The sequence below is a fragment of the Cervus canadensis genome, chromosome 1 (genome assembly GCF_019320065.1).
Source record: "Cervus canadensis isolate Bull #8, Minnesota chromosome 1, ASM1932006v1, whole genome shotgun sequence".
NCBI classification, from domain to species: Eukaryota; Metazoa; Chordata; class Mammalia; order Artiodactyla; family Cervidae; genus Cervus; species Cervus canadensis.
The window spans coordinates 17,597,074-17,616,265 of NC_057386.1; the positions used below are offsets into that span (position 1 = coordinate 17,597,074).

Genomic DNA, 19,192 nt, shown 5'->3' on the forward strand with positions numbered 1-19,192 from the left:
GTCGAGTGTTTTATATGGACCATCTCACTTACACCTCACAGTGGGTGAAGTGGGGTGGGGCCCTTAAATGATCCCATGTTGTAGGCACGCCCGGTGCCCTTGACCCCCAGGCTGGGAGGGCAGGGTGAGGTCGCCGTGAGAGGAGTGGCCAGGAGGGTATCTGCAAAGTGCCGCTCTCCTAAGTGCCGAATCCTCTTCTTTCTCCTTTCTGCTCGTCCAACCCCTTTTCCTTTAATTAAAAGGTGAGAACAGCCAAGAGTTCAGCCCCACGTTTTCAGAACGGATCTTCATCGCTGGCTCGAAACAGTACAGGTAAGGCGGTCAGCCTGAGTGGGGCGCCCCGAGCTGACACAGAGGCAGCGTCCCCACCCCGGCTGCTCGCCCCGGCCACTCCCGAATGACCCCTGGCTCCCGCCTCCAGCACCTGTGGTTCGGTTCTTGGAACCTGCCCAGGCTTCCTGGCTGAGCCACTCTCCCCGCCAAATAAGCTTTTCAAAAGCTGCTCCCAGCGTGTGGATGACTGCCTCTGGGTCATATCAGCTTGACATTTTATTTATATTCTCCGTGAAGCCCCTGATGCTCCCCTCGGTTCCCATCAGTTGGGAGGTGCTGGGAACAGGAGGCACCTTGCCGCTGGTGCGTGACCACAAGTGCAGGCCCAGAGAAGCCACTCAGGGAGAAACCTCCCATGTCCTTCCCTCTGTGAGACACACCCAGGGAGGGATGAGGGCTTGGAAACAGGCAGGGGCAGACTCGCAGCTCACTGGCCCTGTGGAAAGGAAGCTGAGTGAGGCTCGGTCTGTTTCCAGGCTCCCCAGCCCCAAAGACTGGTTCTTGGCAACTGGAGGTCAAACCTGGACATAGGTCCTCCTCTCTCCCCAGGCAGACTTCTTAATCACTGGAGTTTGGGGACCACTAGTGATGAAAAGATTTTAGGAGGGCACCTGGCCTTGAACCAAGAAATGTTCCCTGTTTGGTCAGATTCCTTATGCCAGCCCAATGCTTTTGGCCCAGGGTTGGCGGTTTCTGATGGACTCACTTCTTTCCGCTGCCTGAGAAACCCCCAGGCCCCTAGCAGTCCCCAGAACTGGGTCGAGTTGGCCTCCTTCATGGGGGCAGGAGACGAGGCCGTGGGAGAGCAGCTGAGGCCCTGGTTGGCTCCACAGCTGTTTGGCAGCAGCCCTTTCAGAAGGACCACCGGGGCCTTGATATCCAGAGGGGCGAGAGCCAAGTTAGAGCCATGGTGATGCTCAGCCTCCAGCTGTCACAGCAGGGCTGGCTCCCCTGGTACCCGGGCACCAGCCTGGGCAGGGTGTCTGTTTATGCCGCTCCTCACATTCCTGGGGGAGCTAGGTGGGCCCAGGGCTGGTGGGGGTGGAGGTGACCAACGTCAACTGTCCTTGGTCCAGAGGCCACAGAAACCAACTCAGAGCTGAGAATGCCTGCCATGGGGTGTGGCCATCTGAGCCACATGCCCCCTTCTGGGCCCTCTCCACGGGCAGCCCCCCTAGTCTCTCTCCATCCACATCAAAAGAGCAATATGCAGCCTCTTACCTTAGTAATAACCACTGTTTATCAGAGTCTTGCCTTGGGACCAGACACCAAGGTAGCCTTTTCTTTTTTTTTTTTAATAATTATTTATTTATTTTTGGCTGTGCTGAGTCTTCGATGCTACGCGGCCCTTTCTCTAGTTGTGGCAAGCAGGGGGCTACTCTCTAGTTGCAATGCGCAGGCTTCTCATTGCAGCAGCTTCTCCTGTTGTGGAGCACGGGCTCTAGGGCGGTAGGGCTTCAGTAGTTGTGGCGTGTGGACTCAGCAGCTGCGGCTCCTGGGCTCCAGCGGGCAGGCTCTGTAGTTGCTGTATAGTTGCACTGAGGCATGTGGGATCCTCCCTGACCAAGGATCAAACCCACATCTCCCGCACCAGCAGGTGGACTCTACACCACTTAGCCACCAGGGAAGCCCCCCAGGTAGCCTTTTTAAATGAGCTGTTTCATTTAAACCCCATCTCCACCCCACCTGGCAGAAAAGACTACCTCCTCTTTACCAGTGAGGACCCGGACAGTCCTTGGGGCTCAGGAACTGTCCCGCATTCCCGCAAGTCCTGACTAAGCTGGGATGTGACCTCGGGTCTCTGTGACTGCATCGCAGTTACCTGCACCTCCTCACACCCAGATGGCATGTCTGTGTCTGTCTGACAGCCAGTCCGAGAGTCTTGATCAGATCCCCAACAATGTGGCCCACTCGACCGAGGGTAAAATGGCCCGTGTGTGCTGGAAGGGGAAGCGCCGCAGCAAAGCCCGGAAGAAACGCAAGAAGAAGAGCTCCAAGTCCCCGGCTCAGGCGGGGGTGGCCTTGGCCAAACCCCTCCCCAGGACCCCCGAGCAGGAGAGCTGCACGGTCCCGGTGCAGGTGAGGCCCACCCCCACCCCAACCCCCGTGCCGGGCTCACCCCAGGCACTATCCGGGCTCAGGGCCTGCAGAAAGCCCGCACCTTGACTGCAGCTCCATGTCCTAACACTGTGTTTCCCCTGCAGGAAGATGAGTCTCCACTGGGTCCCCCGTATGTTAGAAATGCCCCGCAGTTCACCAAGCCTCTGAAGGAGCCAGGCCTTGGTCAGCTCTGGTTTAAGAAGCTCGGGGAGGGCCTGCGGCCAGCGCTGCCTCGACCAGAACTCCACAAACTGATCAGCCCCCTGCAGTGTCTGAACCACGTGTGGAAAGTCCACCACCCGCAGGACGCCGGCCCCTTGCCCCAGCCCTTCCCGTACAGCAGGCTGCCTCATCCCTTCCCATTCCACCCTCTCCAGCCCTGGAAGCCTCACCCGCTAGAGTCCTTCTTCCTCGGCAAACTGGCAAACTGTGTAGACGGCCAGCAGCCCCTGCCCGGCCCTCACCTGAGCAGACTGGCCTGTGTAGATAGCCAGAAGCCCCTGCCCAGCCCTCACCTGAAGCCCAGCTGCCCGTCTCGTGGCTCAAGTGACAAGCTGTCCGTGGAGGAGTACCTGGTACACGCTCTGCAAGGCAGCGTGAGCTCCGGCCAGGCCCACAGCCTGGCCAGCCTGGCCAAGACCTGGTCAGTGGGGGGCTCCAGGCCCCAGGAGCCCAACCCCGAAACTGAGGACAGCGAGGGGGTCCTACTTATCGAGGCAAGTAATCCCCAAACACACGGACACATGCCATCACCACCCCCTCCACCTCCACCTCCACCTCTAGGGCTGTCCATCTTCACTTCCCCCTTTTCCTTCACCTTCCTCCTCTTGTTGTTCAGTCGCTAAGCCATGTCTGACTCTTTGTGACCCCATGACTGCAGCACACCAGGCTTCCCTGTCCTTCACTATCTCCCAGAGTTTGCTCAAAGTCATGTTCATTGAGTCAATGATGCCATCCAGCCATCTCATCCTCTGTCGCCCCCTTCTCCTCTTGCTCTCAATCTTTCCTAGCATCAGGGTCTTTTCTAATGAGTCAGTTCTTTGCATCAGGTGGCCAAAGTATTGGAGCTTCAGCATCAGTCCTTCCAATGAATATTCAGGGTTGATTTCCTTTAGTATTGACAGGTTTGATCTCCTTGCTTGTCCAAAAGACTCACAAACATCTCCAACACCACAGTTTGAAAGCATCAATTCTTCAGCACTCTGCCTTTTTTATGGTCCAGCTTTCACATCCATACGTGACCACTGGAAAAACCATAGCTTTGACTATAAAGGCCTTTGTCAGCAAAGTGATGTCTCTGCTTTTTAATATGCTGTCTAGGTTTGTCATAACTTTTTTCTCCCTCTCTAGTTTACTGGATAACTTTGTAACATTACATGATTTTCCCAAACTTAGATTTCTGGATGTTATCCCATCCATCTCTGACATCCCTTGTCCTCTGCCCCTCTTCATTGTCCTTCCCTTTCTTTTACCTTTTAGCTGGAGTCATGTTTTTTCATGGTCAAGGTCGTTGACAATTTCATTTCTGTCCCACAACCACAAGTCTGGGGAGGAGGTTTTTACATTGCAAGGATCAGATTACCTCAGGCAGACTGTGAAGCTCTTCTTTGCCTTCGCCTGCTTCCTACCACCCCCTCTCCCGTGGTCCTGTCCCCCCGACCCCACCCCACCCTCCACTGACCCCAAGCCCGGCCTGAGACCAGCTGGTGTCTTCTGTGGTGAGGACTTAGCCCAGCAGCCTGGCACAGGCCACCAGCTGGCAAGCCTTCCTCACTGTAACCTTCATCCCTCCACTGCCCTGGCCACTGAAACTGGCCTCTCTCTCCTGCCAACCCCAGAAACTCAAGCCGGTGGATTATGAGTACCGAGAGGAGGTCCACTGGGCCACGCGCCAGCCCTGCCTGGGCAGAGGCTCCTTTGGAGAGGTCCACAGGATGGAGGACAAGCAGACCGGCTTCCAGTGTGCCGTCAAAAAGGTATGCCGGGCTCCAAGGCTGCGGAGGGCAGGGGGCCGGAGGTCCATCGCCTTCCCTCTGCCTTCTTTCTGGGTTAATCACAGGGTGGCCATGGCTCTGACTCTCTTTAATGGAGCCTGGCTATCCTGGCTGCCCTGGGTCAGCTGGAGCTGGAAGGGGGAACAGTCCTGATCACATGTCCCCGCCTGGCAGCCACACTTGGTGCATGTGTATGTAAGTGGGAGCGTGAGGCTGTGTGTGCAACCTGGGCCCCTCCTGATGCCAGGCCCCTTGGGCAAGTCAAAACCTGGAAGATGATTGGATTGTCATGAAATTCATACTGAGCTGAAACTCTTAAACTTCACAGCAGATAGGAAGGTAATAACAAGAACACAATCTCCCCCTGACAGGAGCCTCCCTAAGAGGAGCCCCCCTGACAGGAGCCCTTTGGGAGCCGGATCTGACTCTGCCTCCTGTTGACTGGATGTAATCAGTCCTGGGGATGGACAATATGAGGCAGTGAGACTCGTGAGAGCCCCAGGTTTATCCAACTGCAGAGTTCGGCTTTGACCCTCTCAGGAAGGGGCAGGGGAAGAAGACTCGTGCTTCTAGGATTTTAATTAGAGGCAGAGGCCTGAGTCACATCTCCTACTCCCTCATCTCCGTGATGTTAGAACTGAAGACCAGAGAGGGTCTGCACCTTGCCCACAGCCCCACAACTGGGCCTGGAACCGAGGCCTGCTTCTGTCAGATCACACCGTCCAGGCCCAGCAGACCTTGAGGGTGTCAGCCTTCCTCTCCTTCAGATGTCCTTTCTCCTACCCCAACTCTTCCCCTCACCTTGACTGGAAGTCACCTTGCCCTTGACCTTAAATTCAGCTAAGAATAAGGGCTAACCCCAAAGACTTCCTAAGGTGGAAATCAGAAACATTTCCATGGGCCATTTCCTTGGCAGCGTGAAATAAGCTAATTCAAAGATGGACCTTTTCAGATGGCTTTTTTTCAGGACACTCTGATTTCCCAGAGGAAAGGGACCAAATAGCCAGAACAAGCAGGTCCAGCCTGCTCAGGCCCCACGCAGAGTGGACACTGCTGGCGCCACTGTCTTGGGTGCCTGCGACTTTAAGGGGTGAGGGGATTGCGATGTGAATAGGGCTGGCTTCCCTGGCTGGTACATGACCAGGTGTTGGAGCTGGAGAGTCTGGGCCTCGGGGCAATGGGTTGAGAGAGGGGACTATCCGTAGGTATTACCCCAAACTTCAGACACACTCTGTCAAATAAGCCAGCTCCACCCTTGCCCACCCAACCACTGACCAAAGCACGTGCTTAGTTCTTGCCAGCATGGGTCATCATCTCCTGCTGGGATGCCAGGGCCACGTGCCTGACCTCCTCAGCTGCAGTCCCCTCCCCAGGCCACCAGAGAAGGCTCAGCTGTCCCTCCTGAGAGGCGGGTGGGAGGAGGGCAAGAGAGTGTGAAGTATCCTGGAGATGAACGCCCGTGCTGGGGAGCTTAGTCACCAGGCTCCTCAGCTGTTGCACTGCTGAGGTTCTCAGAGTCCCAGGCAACAAGGTAAACAACCCTAATATAGTAGAAGAGGACAGGGACTCCACTCCTCACCTCCCCAGGGCAGCCAGACAAGCTCCAAGCACAACGCATGGACTTGCCAGGCCCAGACCTGCTGCTCAAGCCCCCCAGAGCTGGCCCCTCGGACCTCTGCCTCCCCCCAATCCAGGACCTCAGCAGGGTTGGCTTTGGGTGGCCCAGACAGCTGCCTTTGGTCAGGCAGACCACCCCTCCTTTCTCTCCAGGGGAGGGCAGTAAGGAAGGCAGCGGTTTCCTTTAGCATTTTCAGCTGGAAGATCTGAGAAACAGATCCCTGCCAGGAGGGTAGGGGTGGAGGGTGAAGTGCCAAGGATCAGAGGTCAAAGTGCATATGGGGTCACAGCAAGTCTGCACACCCTCTGATGCTTCCCAGGGAGGATCCAGGATGTGGAGCATCACATGATGATGTCAGCACCCCGCTGGCCCCAGGTCAGATGCTAATTGGTTGCACACCCAGGCTTTAATGTCAGGTTTGGGGGTTTTTTTTTAAGATTTTGTTTTATCTTTTTACTTTCAAATTAATAGAGACTCATTATAAAAGAATGGTACCCCAAAAAGCAAAAGTCTCTCTGTCCCCCAGTCCTCTTCTGAGGTAACCCCCCTTTGATACGCATATATAAACATATAGTTATGTCTTTTATTAAAACGAGGTTGTGTTCATTCGCTCTGTACCATGGTTTTTCATGTAACAGTGGATCATGGACAGACTTCCTCTCTGGTAATGTACACCTGTCTAGTGCTTTGTAACAGTCAGTGCAGAAGCTCTAATCCTAGTCAGTTCATTCATAAGATTCATGAACTCCTGGAATTATATTCTACATGTGGCACGGGTGGACCCACACACATTTTTTATTTACCAGATTTTCACAGGGGTCTGTGGCCCGAAGAGGGTTAAGAACTGTTCGTTTGAGAACATCTGGCTGGAGCATGGAGTTCTAGGAGCCTCCTTTTGCTCTGCTCTGACCTGGGTTAGAGTGGCTTTGGCCAAGTCCAGCCAACTGTTGTTACCAAACCCGTGCTCTGTGCCAGATGCTAGGCCCAGGCTGGGGACAGAGGTGTGGAATCCACATGCCTGACCTGAAGGAGCTTGGATTGTAGTGGGGGTGGACACTTACATGGTGGAAAGATGGTAGAAGCAGCCATCAGTCGGGCACGTGGGTGAAGTCAGCCAGGACGAGTGTTGAGGAAATCAGGACAAGGACCAAGGGGAGACTGTCTCCATGGTGATGAGGAAATAAAGGACAAAACTATATGCCTGTCACATATTATTGTTTCTGAGATTTTTAAAAGAACTTATAGAATTGCTTTTATTCCCTTATATTTACTGATGAAATAAAATGAATATGAATACTAAAGAAAACAAGAGGTAGTGTTCCAAGAAGGAAGGAGAGACCCCTGGTATAAAGCGTGCGGGCAGTTAAGCAAAGGAAAATGGCCTGTGGATTTGGCGGTTAGGTGATTGCTGACCATGCTTCCACCTGGGCATGCATGCTCTTGAACTTCAGTTAAAAAATGCCCAGGATGTAAAAGCTAATACCCCTGGAAAGGCCTTTAGCAAGGTACGGGAGCTGGTAGCTCTGGAGTGAGGCTTACCTCCCCAAGATCCCAGCTCTGCTCCTTTATATCCAGTGACCTTGAGCAGGTCACCGGTCTCATCTTCAGCTTCTCTGTCTGTAAAAGGAGATGATATCACCTCCTAGGCTATTGTAAGATGCAGACAATGAATAAAGTTCTGAGCACAGTCCCTGGACTCTGTTAAGTGGGCATTAAATATTAGTTCTCATTAACATTCTCATCAGAGTCCAGCCCTCACTGTACAGATGAGGACACTGAGGTCCAGAGAGGAGAGGTGGCGAGGTGGGCAGCTGGACTGGATTAGAAGGGCAGCCTTTCTCCCTCGAGAGCATCCTTTCAGCCTGCTCTCCCTGGGGCTGGCCCAGACTTCTAACACACCTTGTGTTTTGAAGTGTCCCTTCCAACTCCCTTTGATCAGAGTGGTTGGGAAGGGTATTAATATCACCGGGGTACTCTGAAAGACTTACGGATTTCTTCAGAATTAAAGCCTAAGCTTCCAGACTTCCTTGGTTCACAGCCTTTCGTGTCATTTTTCCAAGGTGCCCCAGACTAAAGCAAGTTTCATCTGTTAAATAATTGGGTCAAGTAATAAGTCTTTATCCTAACAATCTAGTAACCATTTGCATAACAACACACATAAACTGAAAGATAAATTTCCTTCTTAAACAACCATAATTACTGACGGAATGTATATCCTGTTGGGCACACACAGCTTCTCCACCTTTGAAATCACTGGACACCATCCCCTTCACGTCCTGCTCCACACTATCCCCCTAAAGAACCATTTTTGTCACAGCAGCCTCCAAAAACCTACCTTCATAAAGATACATCCTCAAAAGAATGCAGTGCAGCCATTGAAACCGAACTGTCTCAAGCTAGTAGTCTAGGTGGTGTCCCTAGATGTCACCATCACTGTTCCCCTTGTGAGTTCTCTGTGGTGCACACTTCACCACACAGTTTGGGAGCAGTAGGGTGAAAGACACTTGCTAATACAAGTCCTGTCGACAAATTAGTTCCAATTCAGGTTCAGAGCTGGAAACACTGACAGAGTCAAAGTTCGTGCAAGATGATCAACCAGATATTCTGCAAGTAATCAGAAGAGACATTTTCCACTGATAGGCAAAAGTCCAAAAGCCGCACAAGTCAGCAGGTCTCCGAAGAAGACTGCCAGACCCTGACCGACTGCTTCCTGGCTAATGTTGTTACCACTCACGCCCCCTGGTGGCACTTCTCGGGGCTAACAGGCAAGCCAACTGCAGCCGGAAGGAAAAACAAGTCTCTATTATAGCAAGTATAAGCATTTATTAAGCGGCTCTCATTTGAGCTGGAGGGAGGAGGCAGGAGCTGCCATTCCCTGAGCACTCACTGAGGCCTAGTGCTGGTTATCACCCCTCCAAACCCCTGCCCTACACGGGAGCAGAGGCCACTGCCCCCACCATTCACATATGGAGACACATAGCTTAGAGGAAGTGATCCACCTTTGGAAACGGCCAAGCCAGGGTCTCAGCCCAGGATGCTTGTATCCAAGGCCTATTTCTTCCCTCCCTGTCACGCTGGTCCCTGCAGAGGAGTGGGTGGTCCCCAGCCTGCCAGTCCATTGCAGGCGGGGCCTGGGCCAATCTCCTCCCCGTAGGAGAATCCTCTCCTATGCCCAGATCCTGGGGAAACAGCTGCAAACAGAATAAACAAGCACTGTCGCATCTACATGGACATTTTAGCCCCCAGGGGGAAAGGCAAGCAATTATCAGCAAATAATAAGTGCTGAGAAGGATACTGAGGATCCAGAGGCACTGACAGAGCCAGAATCTTGGCTGTACCAGCTCTGGCTACAGAAGCATCTTAAGACGTGGATGTTGATAAACAAAAGGTCCCATAACCTAGAAACTGTCCAGACATTTGAGCAGGGGAAAAGAAAGTTCTGTGCTCAGCAGATCTGAGGGTGAGCAGCATGCCAGGGGCCTGGATAAGGATTGTCGTTTTTGTGTGACTATTTCCATAAACATCAGCACTGTAGAACTTTAGTCAAGTCCTAGGCATTGACCCTGACTGCCCCAGGGTGCACGCTTTAGTTTCTAAGAGTCCAGCAGGCCCTTCAGGGCCCTGCCTGGCCTCGGAATCATCATCAGGCCCATCCGTGGTCTCCTTGAAGGGAGCTCCAAGGGTCCAGATAGGAGCCCAGGGAACCAGCCCTGGGCCCTCAGCCTGACTCCCACCCACCTCTGGGCCCTTCCAGGTGCGAGTCGAAGTATTTCGGGCTGAGGAGTTGATGGCATGTGCGGGATTGACCTCCCCCAGAATCGTCCCTTTGTATGGAGCTGTGAAGGAAGGGCCTTGGGTCAACATCTTCATGGAACTGCTGGAAGGTAAGGAGCCAGGGGCCATTCTTTCTCCCTCCAAAGTCAGAGCCAAGGGTTTCTTCAAGTCTTGCCCAGGTTAACCTTGGTCCCCAGTCAATCCATTTGTAAACTCTTGACCTCTTGACATCAGCAAGAAAGGCCTGCTTTCTACCACCTGCTATTCGAAGTCTCTTGCCCTTGGCTGACTTGGAGGCCCGGAAAAGCCCCATGTAAAGACCGGCCATTGATCTCCTAGGTGGTTCGCTAGGTCAGCTCATAAAGCAGAAAGGCTGTCTGCCAGAGGACCGGGCCCTTTACTACCTGGGCCAGGCGCTGGAAGGCCTGGAATACCTCCATACCCGCAGGATTCTACATGGAGATGTGAAAGGTAAGGCTCAGGGCACCCGTGGCCCTGGTCCCTATTGGGCTCTCTCCTCACCCCATCATGCCTTCTTCCTCCCAGATCTTCTGGGCCTGCGTCAAGGTGGGTGGGCTGAGCCAGCAGGAAGGGAAAATGTGTTCTCCCAGCCCTCAGCCTGGCACTGTGATTTCCAGTGGGTGATGCCCTCAGAGAAGAGCTAATCAAGCTCCTACTTACTAGTGACCATGGGGAGGGGAGGGCAGCAAGGCTGAGTGGCCACATCCCCTCACCATCTGAGAGCCTGCCTGCTGCCTACTTCCAGCCTGAACTGATCCCTGCCTCCCCACTCCCTCCATGACTAATGAAACTAATCAGAAGCTGCAGCTGCCACGTAGGGTCAGCCAGAAAACTGCCCCGCCGGAGGTTCAGATTGGGCCGGGGCCCTGGGTGACTCACCTGTTCCTCTTCTTCCCGGGGTGGCCTGGCAGCTGACAACGTGCTCCTATCCAGTGATGGGAGCCGCGCAGCCCTCTGCGACTTTGGCCATGCTGTGTGCCTTCAACCTGACGGCCTGGGGAAGTCTTTGCTCACAGGTATGCCCTGCCCCCCACCCCTTCCCCCAAAGAGAACAGCCAGGCGGCCTTCACTGAGCATTAGCCCTGCGCCTTCCGTACCTTCCTTAATGGCAATCAGTGATGTGAGCACTTTATGTCCATGAAGATATTTTAGCCCCACACCCACCCTAGGTTATGAGGCTTTTGTTGTTAAGCTTAAATGCAATCATGCATGTCAGGTGCTTGCTTCTGATGTTGTTACACAGAGGAGAGAACAAAAGAGGCTGGGTGCTACCCCCAAGGTCCAAGGTCTGCTGTCTCCGAACCCCCAGGGCTCCAGCCGCCTTGGCCAGCCTTTACGGGGGAGCTGTGCTCCCAGCCTGTGAGCTCAGCCCTCCCTCGCCTCTGAGAGCACGGTTTTGCAAAGCAAAATGAGATGGCTGACCAAGGGGCCTATGCTCTGTAGCTGGAGAAATGCCTGTTTTTAACTTATATTTTTCTGATTATTAAAATAATCCGTGTCCACAGTAAAGTATTGGATAACTACAGTGTTAAGTGGTTTGGAAGGGGAGGAAAAGTTCTTACCATTCCTCTTGCCCAGAGAGATAATTATGAATCTTTTAGATAATTCCCTCCAGGTCTTTCCTTATTCATATTTTTTTTGGTACTTTTCTGTATATAGTTAAGGTCATCATAACACACTTTTGTGCCCTGCTTTTTTATTTATAGCATTAGCATAAAATTACTTCATTTTGACCAAAGGAAAACCAATCTTTTAGAAGTGATTCTTTGTTATCAAAGGACTCTTGGTAATTCTGAAGATGTAATTTGAACACAGATACCTACTTTCCACTTTGAAATAACTATAGTGTTATTATTATATTATAAAATATCTTTTATATTATATATATTGTATTATATATAATATATTAACAATATATTACATGATATATTATATATTATTCTTATAATACAAATATAAATATATAATATAAATATATTATTATTAAGATATATATGTATAATATATCTTATTATAAAAATATCATTTCTAATCTCTTTCACAGAAAGCAGAGCTAAACAAAAATAAGAAACACAAACCACCAGAAAAAAAATACTATTCACATCTGGCATCAGTCTTTCTAGTCTTTTATGCATAAAAGTTTTTTTTCCTTTTTTTTTTTAAGTTACTAAAATTTCAGGAACATCATACTATTAATCCCTCCCCCTTTTAGAAGGCATTTTGAGAGTTTGATCCAAAGGACAGAGGCAATGGGTTTTTTAATTTATTTATTTATTTATTTTTGGCTGTGCTGGGTCTTCGTCACTGCATAGACTTTCTCCATTTGCGATGAGCAGGGGCCACTCTTAGCTGTGCATGGGTGTCCCGTTGTGGTGACATCTGTTGTTGTGGAGCACAGGCTCTAAAGTGCAGGCTTCTATAATTGTGGTGCGCAGGCTTAGCTGCTCCACGGTATATGGAATCTTCCTGGACTGGGGATCGAACCGTGTCCTCTGCACTGATAGGCAGACTCTCAACCGCTGGACCACCACAGACATCCAGAGCCCATGTTTTAGATGATATATTCTTTGTTCCCATCCCCAGCACAATCCCCGCCTTGGCTTATCCCCAGCAAGTTGGATCTGGAGGCTTTATCTCTACTTACAATACTTTGAGACAGAGTCAAGGTATATCAGGAGCTGACTGGGGTGGTCACAGCTGAGGCTTCCACCTATCAGAGCCCACAGTTGCCTTTTCTGTCTCACCTCACCTCCGCAGGGGACTACATCCCTGGTACAGAGACCCACATGGCGCCAGAGGTGGTGATGGGCAAGCCCTGCGATGCCAAGGTGGACGTCTGGAGCAGCTGTTGTATGATGCTGCACATGCTCAATGGCTGCCACCCCTGGACCCAGTACTTCCGAGGACCGCTCTGCCTCAAGGTCCGTGAGAGCACCTGGGACGGCCAGCGGGCCATGGGGCCCGGGCTGCAGGCTTGATGGTGCCTCCCGTATTGGCCGCTCTTCAGTGGCAGGCAGGAGCAAGCCAGGGCCTCATCAGAAATGTGGGATCCTGACTTAAATACTTGGCTACCCAAATTTGAGGGTCCGAGGGCAGATCCTGGGTGAAGGGTCTTCTTGAGTTCATGGTTCTGGGCTCTCTTGTGTCCAGACCCCAGGCCACCCCTACTTGTCCTCCTGAGGGTCGTGGGTGCCTGGGGGTTATGAGCGCCTCACCTCCTGCTCTGTTCTGTCCTACATAGCCCCCTTTTCCCTTCTTCTTGGAAAAGTCCCAGCCCTCACTCTAGACCAGGCCACTCTAGTCCTTTTGACTGACCCCAGCACAGCAGGACAGGGGAGAGTGGGGAGGAGCAAGAAAAGGAAGTGAGGGGCAGGAAGTGATGGGGAGGCGAGTCTCACATGTTGCCTTTTGACCCCCAGATTGCCAGTGAGCCGCCACCTGTGAGGGAGATCCCGCCCTCCTGTGCCCCACTCACGGCCCAGGCCATCCAGGAGGGGCTCAGGAAGGAGCCAGGCCACCGGGCTTCTGCAGTGGAGCTGGGGGGGAAGGTCAGCCTGGCCCTGCAACACGGTAAGAGCCCCGCGCTGGCGGTGGGAGGTGAGAGGCGGCAGGGTCATGTGGCATCACGAACAAGACGTGCAGCCTCTCTGAGCCTCGGCTCCCCATCTAGAGCATGGGCATGACGCCAGCCTCAGGCCTGTTAGGAAGACTGAGGTCACCTGAGTCCAAGTGCTTAGTACTGTACCTTGATGCAGAGGCCATGCTCGAGATGGGGGGAAGAGGTCACAACATATAAAGGGGGCTTGAACTCATTAGTAGCAGAGAATGTGAAATAAAGCCAGGTATCACTTTCTAGACATTTGTGTGGGAGAAAGTCAGAAAGCTGGCGGTGCCAACTGTGGGTGGGGATGGGGGACCGTGGCCCATAGACTCCGCTGGAGGACACCTGGCAGCTCTCAGACAAATGTCTGCAGACCTGGGACCCTGCACCCCACTCCAGGGCGCACCACCAAAGAAACTGCCCAGATCCATGAGGGACACGCCTGGGGGTGTACACTGCAGTGTCATTTGTGGGAGGGGAGATGGGCGCACTTGGGTGTCCCTCCTTGGGAAACACGAAGAGGCCAAAAGTGGGAGTGGGGTGGGGTGGGGTGGGGTGCAGGATGCTCCACGCAGCACCAACAGCAGTAAAAGCACCTCGGTGTTCACAGGGCAGCCTGGCTGGATCTTAAAACTATAGCGCCCGGTGAAGGAGGGACCCACAGAGCAAGGCCTAGAACACAGTGCCTTTTGTGTAAATTAAAAGTCGATAAATAAAAACAACACACACTTGGCAAGAATTCAGTGAAACCTAAAGTGACATATTGCACTTTTGATGTCTACTGAAGATAGAACATCAGTAGGGTGCAAGGGAGGGAAGTGGCAGGGCTTGAAAGGCAGTGGTGAGGAGAACGAATAGGGAATGAGTAAAACAGGAGAGAGACCTTGCATAGCCCCCACCCCAAACATAGATGGTAGTTCTAATGGCCCCCCCATTTATAATGGCTGAACTGCCCCCCCCCAGAGAAATAGTGCCCCCTCAGGAAGCACTGACTATCGGGAAGGGAAGGGTAAGATATGGAGGGTCAGCAAGGCCCATTCTCCTAGAAGCTATGAGTGGGCATTACCCCAGAGCTATTTTTAAATCTTCCCTTTATAATGCTATTAATATTAACAAAGTCCTTCTCTGGAGCCAATTCTATAATTTTTAAATTTGCAACTGTTACCTGGAAGGAAAAGGGGATAAAAGAAATACTGTTCTATTTTTGTGAGAGGACCGATCTTAAGGAAGAAGCCTCCTGTGAAGACCACACAGCACCCTCTGAAATCGTGTCCTGGCTGTGCGAGGGGCCGCCCTCCCTGCCCACTTCTGGCGCTCCTCTGCTCAGAAGAGGCCACCAGGCCTGGCCCGTTCCCTCCTCACCACATGTGCTCTCTGTTTTGTAGTGGGAGGTCTGAGGAGTCCCTGGAGGGGAGAGTACAAAGAACCAAGACATCCGCCGCCACTCCAAGCCCACCCACCGCCAAGCCAAGGCCACCCTCACCAGACGCTGTGTGCCCCGCCAGGGGAGCTCTCACCAGGGGCCCCGGGGCTGCAGCCACCTAAGGACACAGCAAGCGGGGCCCCTAAGCTCCAGCCTCCTCCACCCCCAGACCCCCCAGAGCAGAGCAAGTCTCCCAGCCTGCACTGGGGCAAGGAGGAGTCTGGGACATGGGACCCACTGCCCCTGTCCTCCCTGGATCCGGCCCCCGCCAGGAACCCCAGCTCACCCGAGCGAAAGGCAACCTTTCCTGAGCAGGAGCTGCAGCAGCTGGAGATAGGTATGGGCAGCTGCGGCCTCCAGGGCGTTGAACACGGGCCTGGTCTCTGCCCCAAGGCCTCGGCTTCGTCCTCGCTATAACCAGTCCCCGCCCTGGGCTCAGCGGTCTGCGCAGCGAGCCCGGACCCCTCCCGGTCCTTCACAGCCGTCTTCTGCCTCTCTCTGCAGAGTTATTTCTGAACAGCCTGTCCCAGCCGTTCTCCCTGGAGGAGCAGGAGCAGATCCTCTCGTGCCTCAGCGTCGACAGCCTCTCCCTATCAGACGACAGTGAGAAGGTGAGTGGGCCACAGACCAGGAGCCCGGGCACAGGGCTGGCGGCTTTGTGTCCACTCCGTGGAGGTGTTGTGTGCAGGTAGCGGGTTAAGGGCAGGTGATAGGGTCGCCCCTTTCTTATGGGAGGGGTCCTCGTTGGGGCTGGGGGGTCCTGGTTTCTCAGAATGAAACAGTCCATCTCCAGCACACCTGGGAATGCAGGACTGGTTTGGCGACTAAGATAGTGAGGGGAAAGGCTGGGCTTTAGTCCCCATAGAGAATAATCGTCACCCTCCTCCAGCCCTGGGGCCCCTCAAGAATTCATTCCCCGTGCTGAGTCCCAACAGTGACCAGTAGAGCCACGCTCCAGCCCAAGCCAGAAGCACTTCCTCGCCAAAGCAGACCAAGGCCAGAGAAGGTTCCCTGAGCCCAGGGACCTGAGTCTGTGCCCACTCTCATTTCAGAACCCGTCCAAGGCTTCTCAGAGCTCACGGGACACGCTGAGTTCTGGCGTGCACTCGTGGAGCAGCCAGGCAGAGGCCCGCAGCTCCAGCTGGAACATGGTGCTGGCCCGGGGGCGGCCCACAGACACGCCGAGCTATTTCAACGGTACAGTCCCCTGCTCCGCCTGGGACTGGGGAGTCTGAGGGTAGGGCACAGTGGCGAAGGGAGAGGAGGAATGTACCTAGCACCCAGAATCTGAGGTGCCTGGCCACTGAGTCAGTTTAGAGTAAACTAAAATCAGAGCCTCTCCTTATGGGGCAGTGAAAGACCATGGCCCCTCATGGGCAGCTGATGGAGTCCCAGAAGCCTCTAGCTGGGGGTAGAGAGCAGTCTCCTGGCCTGGAGTCAAAAACCTGAACTTCTGAAGGGAAAGGGAAGAACAGGAGCCCATGAGTATTTTAATCAAGAACTCAGCAATAGGGACTTGCCCAATGGTCCAGTGGTTAAGACTACCTTCCATGCAGTGAGTGAAGGTTCAATCCCCGGTCAGGAAACTGAGATCCCACATGCCGTGGGGTGTGGCCAAAAAATAGAAGAAAAAAAAGAGAGCTTAGCCGTAGGTTTCCTGAGATCCTCCTCTGGGATTTGAAGTCAGAAGATAAGAAAGACAACACATGTGGAACTTCTTTGTTTTCAAGTGTGGTTGCAGAGGTCATGCTTTGATTTTGATAGAACAAGAGTTTAATCAGCTCACAGTTCCCTGGCCTTTCCAGGGCCAGTGTGACTCATGGCATCAAGCCCCATGCCTGGCCAGAGGCTGTCCCACCTCAGGGAACATCACCATCTAAGTTGCCCACAATCCAATTTAAGAATCTTTGTTTCCAGTTCCTTTATGCTTTTTGTGTATAAGTTGGAATACTGCTTCCACACAGGAGCCAACCTTAGCCCTTTGCATTGTGCAGGCCAGATTCCCAGTACTGACAGAACATGGCCATGAAGAGCTAGCAGGGGTATAACGTTACAGCCCTTCCGTCCTAAAGCCATCTCTGCAGCTTCTTCAGCCACCCTGCTTCCCCCTCCCTAGGGCGCCTTAGGGAGCTTGCAGCCACTCTCCTGATGGTCCCCTTGCCTGACTTCTAGGTGTGAAAGTCCAAATACAGTCTCTCAATGGCGAACACCTGCACATCCGGGAGTTCCACCGGGTCAAGGTGGGAGACATCGCAACGGGCATCAGCAGCCAGGTGAGGGGGCAGGTACCTGCTAAGGGGCAGACTCCCAGAATCCAGTGTGCCTAGCTCAGTCCTCCAGGAAGGAAGCTTTTGAATAAGTAGAAATGGCACCAGAGGGAATGGTTGGCCCTGGATTGTCCACCCGCCCCCCAGGGTCCCAGGGCAAGACTGGCAGTGGTGACTGAAGGTCCTCAGGATCCTCACCCACTTGGGCTGGGTGAGATTCTCCAAGTCTTCCAGAATGAAAGGCAGATAATACTCCAAGGCTGCCCGCTGCGTTGGAGGAAAGTGTCTCCCAGCGCAACAGGAAGCCATCAGCTCTGCTCTGCTGGGACCCTTCAGCACCCCGGCCGCTCTCAGGCCCCCTGGTTTGCTCTGCCCCCAGATCCCAGCTGCAGCCTTCAGCTTGGTGACCAAGGACGGGCAGCCCGTGCGCTACGACATGGAGGTGCCAGACTCAGGCATCGACCTGCAGTGCACCCTGGCCCCAGACGGCAGCTTCGCCTGGAGCTGGAGGGTCAAGCATGGCCAGCTGGAGAACAGGCCCTGAGCAGCCTTCCACCACTGGCTCCACTCGGCCAGAAGCGGCCTTCCTTCTCGGTGCTCAGTGCTGTCCCTGAGACACAGGCTCCGCCTGCTCCCGGATCTCTGCCAGCCCATGGCTCAGCGGTGGGACCAGGGGCTGGCAGCAGTAAGGCTGCCAGCAGAACACCTCCCAGGATTTCCCACCTGGGTCCTGCCTGAGCCCACAGGAGAGGAGGAGGAAGACAGGAGGCCTCTTCCCACGAGGAACAAAGAGGGTCTTCTCTGCCTTGGTCCCGACGAGCTGGCCTGACCCTGTTAGGATCAGTGACCACCTGCTGGCAGTCAGGGGAGAGCAGCTTCCGGCCCAGGTCAGGGAGAGGTGGGTGAGCCCTCCCTCGGTTTCCAGGCAGGTGTGAGCGTCTAACGACCCCCACCCAGGCCCAGTCCAGGACTGGGGTGGCAGGTGTGCCTCCCCTTGAGGTAATGGAGGGGGCCCCTCTGACCCCCTTGCCCGGCTTTGCCTGGCCATCAACCCCTCTTCTAGCACTAGGAGCTTTTCAGGCCAGGGAGGGAGGAACGTCTGATGTGGGGGTCTCCCTGGGAGAGAAGGCCACTTCTCAGGGTGCCGCGACTCAGGCCCTGAGCTGAGGTCAGCTTCAGAAGAACCAGAGAAGGCGTTCCAGTGACACGGTTCTCAGTCCCCAAGCACGCGCCCCTTTGCCGCCAGCCACCAGTCTGCCCCAGAGCAGCAGGCCCCGAGCCCAGCCGCAGGCCCAGCACGGCGCCTGCCCAGCTGGCACTCAGCCGCTCAGCTGTGGAAGTGGAGGGTGACATGAGACCTAGCTGACAGGAACGCTCTGAGGACAGAGCACGGTCGACTCCACAGAAAGCGACCGACACAGGCGCTCCCGTTACCCACGGCCCCAGCCTCCCACACCCTCACACGAGCCGCCCGGGACACTCACTGACCCTGCCGCCCCTGGTCTCCAGGGCACCGCCAGCTGCACTTTGCACTCTGATGACCTCAAAGCACTTTCATGGCTGCCCTCCCGGAGGGCAGGCCAGCGGTTCTACATGGGCACAAGCAGGCCAGGAGATGAGGGGAAGGGACTGAGCTCTTGACCCTTCTGCATGCATGTGACCCCTCAAACCCCCTCCAGATTTCCTTAAGATGTGCCCCCCCGAAGCCAGCCTCTTCTTTCGGGGGGCAGCTGATCAGGACTCATGTAGCATTAAGCAACTGTGAATTATTGCGGGGTGAGGGGATGTCCCCTGAGATTTCATCTAGGGAGAAGCTCATCCCCACATCTTGCCAGGTGGCCTTTGCCCAGCTATCCACATTTAGCCATTACTCCTCCCCAGGGAGAGACTCCCAACCCCCAGGATGTGAAGAACTGCAGCCTCGGCACTGCAGAGTTGAAATGGTAGAAAACTTTGTAAGCAATAAAGTTTGAGGTAATGACAAGTGTGTTTGGGCCGTGGTTGTCTCCACTCCCGCCTGCCTGTGCCCTGAACCTCACATCCTACCAGCTGCCTCCCTCT

The 19,192-nt window shown here is 54.0% G+C and overlaps 1 protein-coding gene across 1 annotated transcript in view; it reads left to right on the plus strand.

Moving 5' to 3' along the window:
* The window catches only part of MAP3K14 (mitogen-activated protein kinase kinase kinase 14), a 43,178-nt gene extending 24,063 nt beyond the window's left edge, over nucleotides 1-19,115 (plus strand). The window contains exons 3-16 of the mRNA XM_043466293.1: nucleotides 243-312; nucleotides 2,202-2,412; nucleotides 2,538-3,149; nucleotides 4,272-4,409; nucleotides 9,800-9,929; nucleotides 10,159-10,290; nucleotides 10,752-10,856; nucleotides 12,598-12,761; nucleotides 13,260-13,410; nucleotides 14,827-15,201; nucleotides 15,369-15,475; nucleotides 15,917-16,061; nucleotides 17,037-17,137; nucleotides 17,511-19,115. Of these exons, the coding sequence (XP_043322228.1) occupies nucleotides 243-312; nucleotides 2,202-2,412; nucleotides 2,538-3,149; nucleotides 4,272-4,409; nucleotides 9,800-9,929; nucleotides 10,159-10,290; nucleotides 10,752-10,856; nucleotides 12,598-12,761; nucleotides 13,260-13,410; nucleotides 14,827-15,201; nucleotides 15,369-15,475; nucleotides 15,917-16,061; nucleotides 17,037-17,137; nucleotides 17,511-17,675 (2,606 nt within the window). The 3' untranslated portion in view covers nucleotides 17,676-19,115. The remainder of the gene's footprint in view (nucleotides 1-242; nucleotides 313-2,201; nucleotides 2,413-2,537; nucleotides 3,150-4,271; nucleotides 4,410-9,799; nucleotides 9,930-10,158; nucleotides 10,291-10,751; nucleotides 10,857-12,597; nucleotides 12,762-13,259; nucleotides 13,411-14,826; nucleotides 15,202-15,368; nucleotides 15,476-15,916; nucleotides 16,062-17,036; nucleotides 17,138-17,510) is intronic.
* The last annotated feature ends 77 nt before the right edge of the window (nucleotides 19,116-19,192 follow it).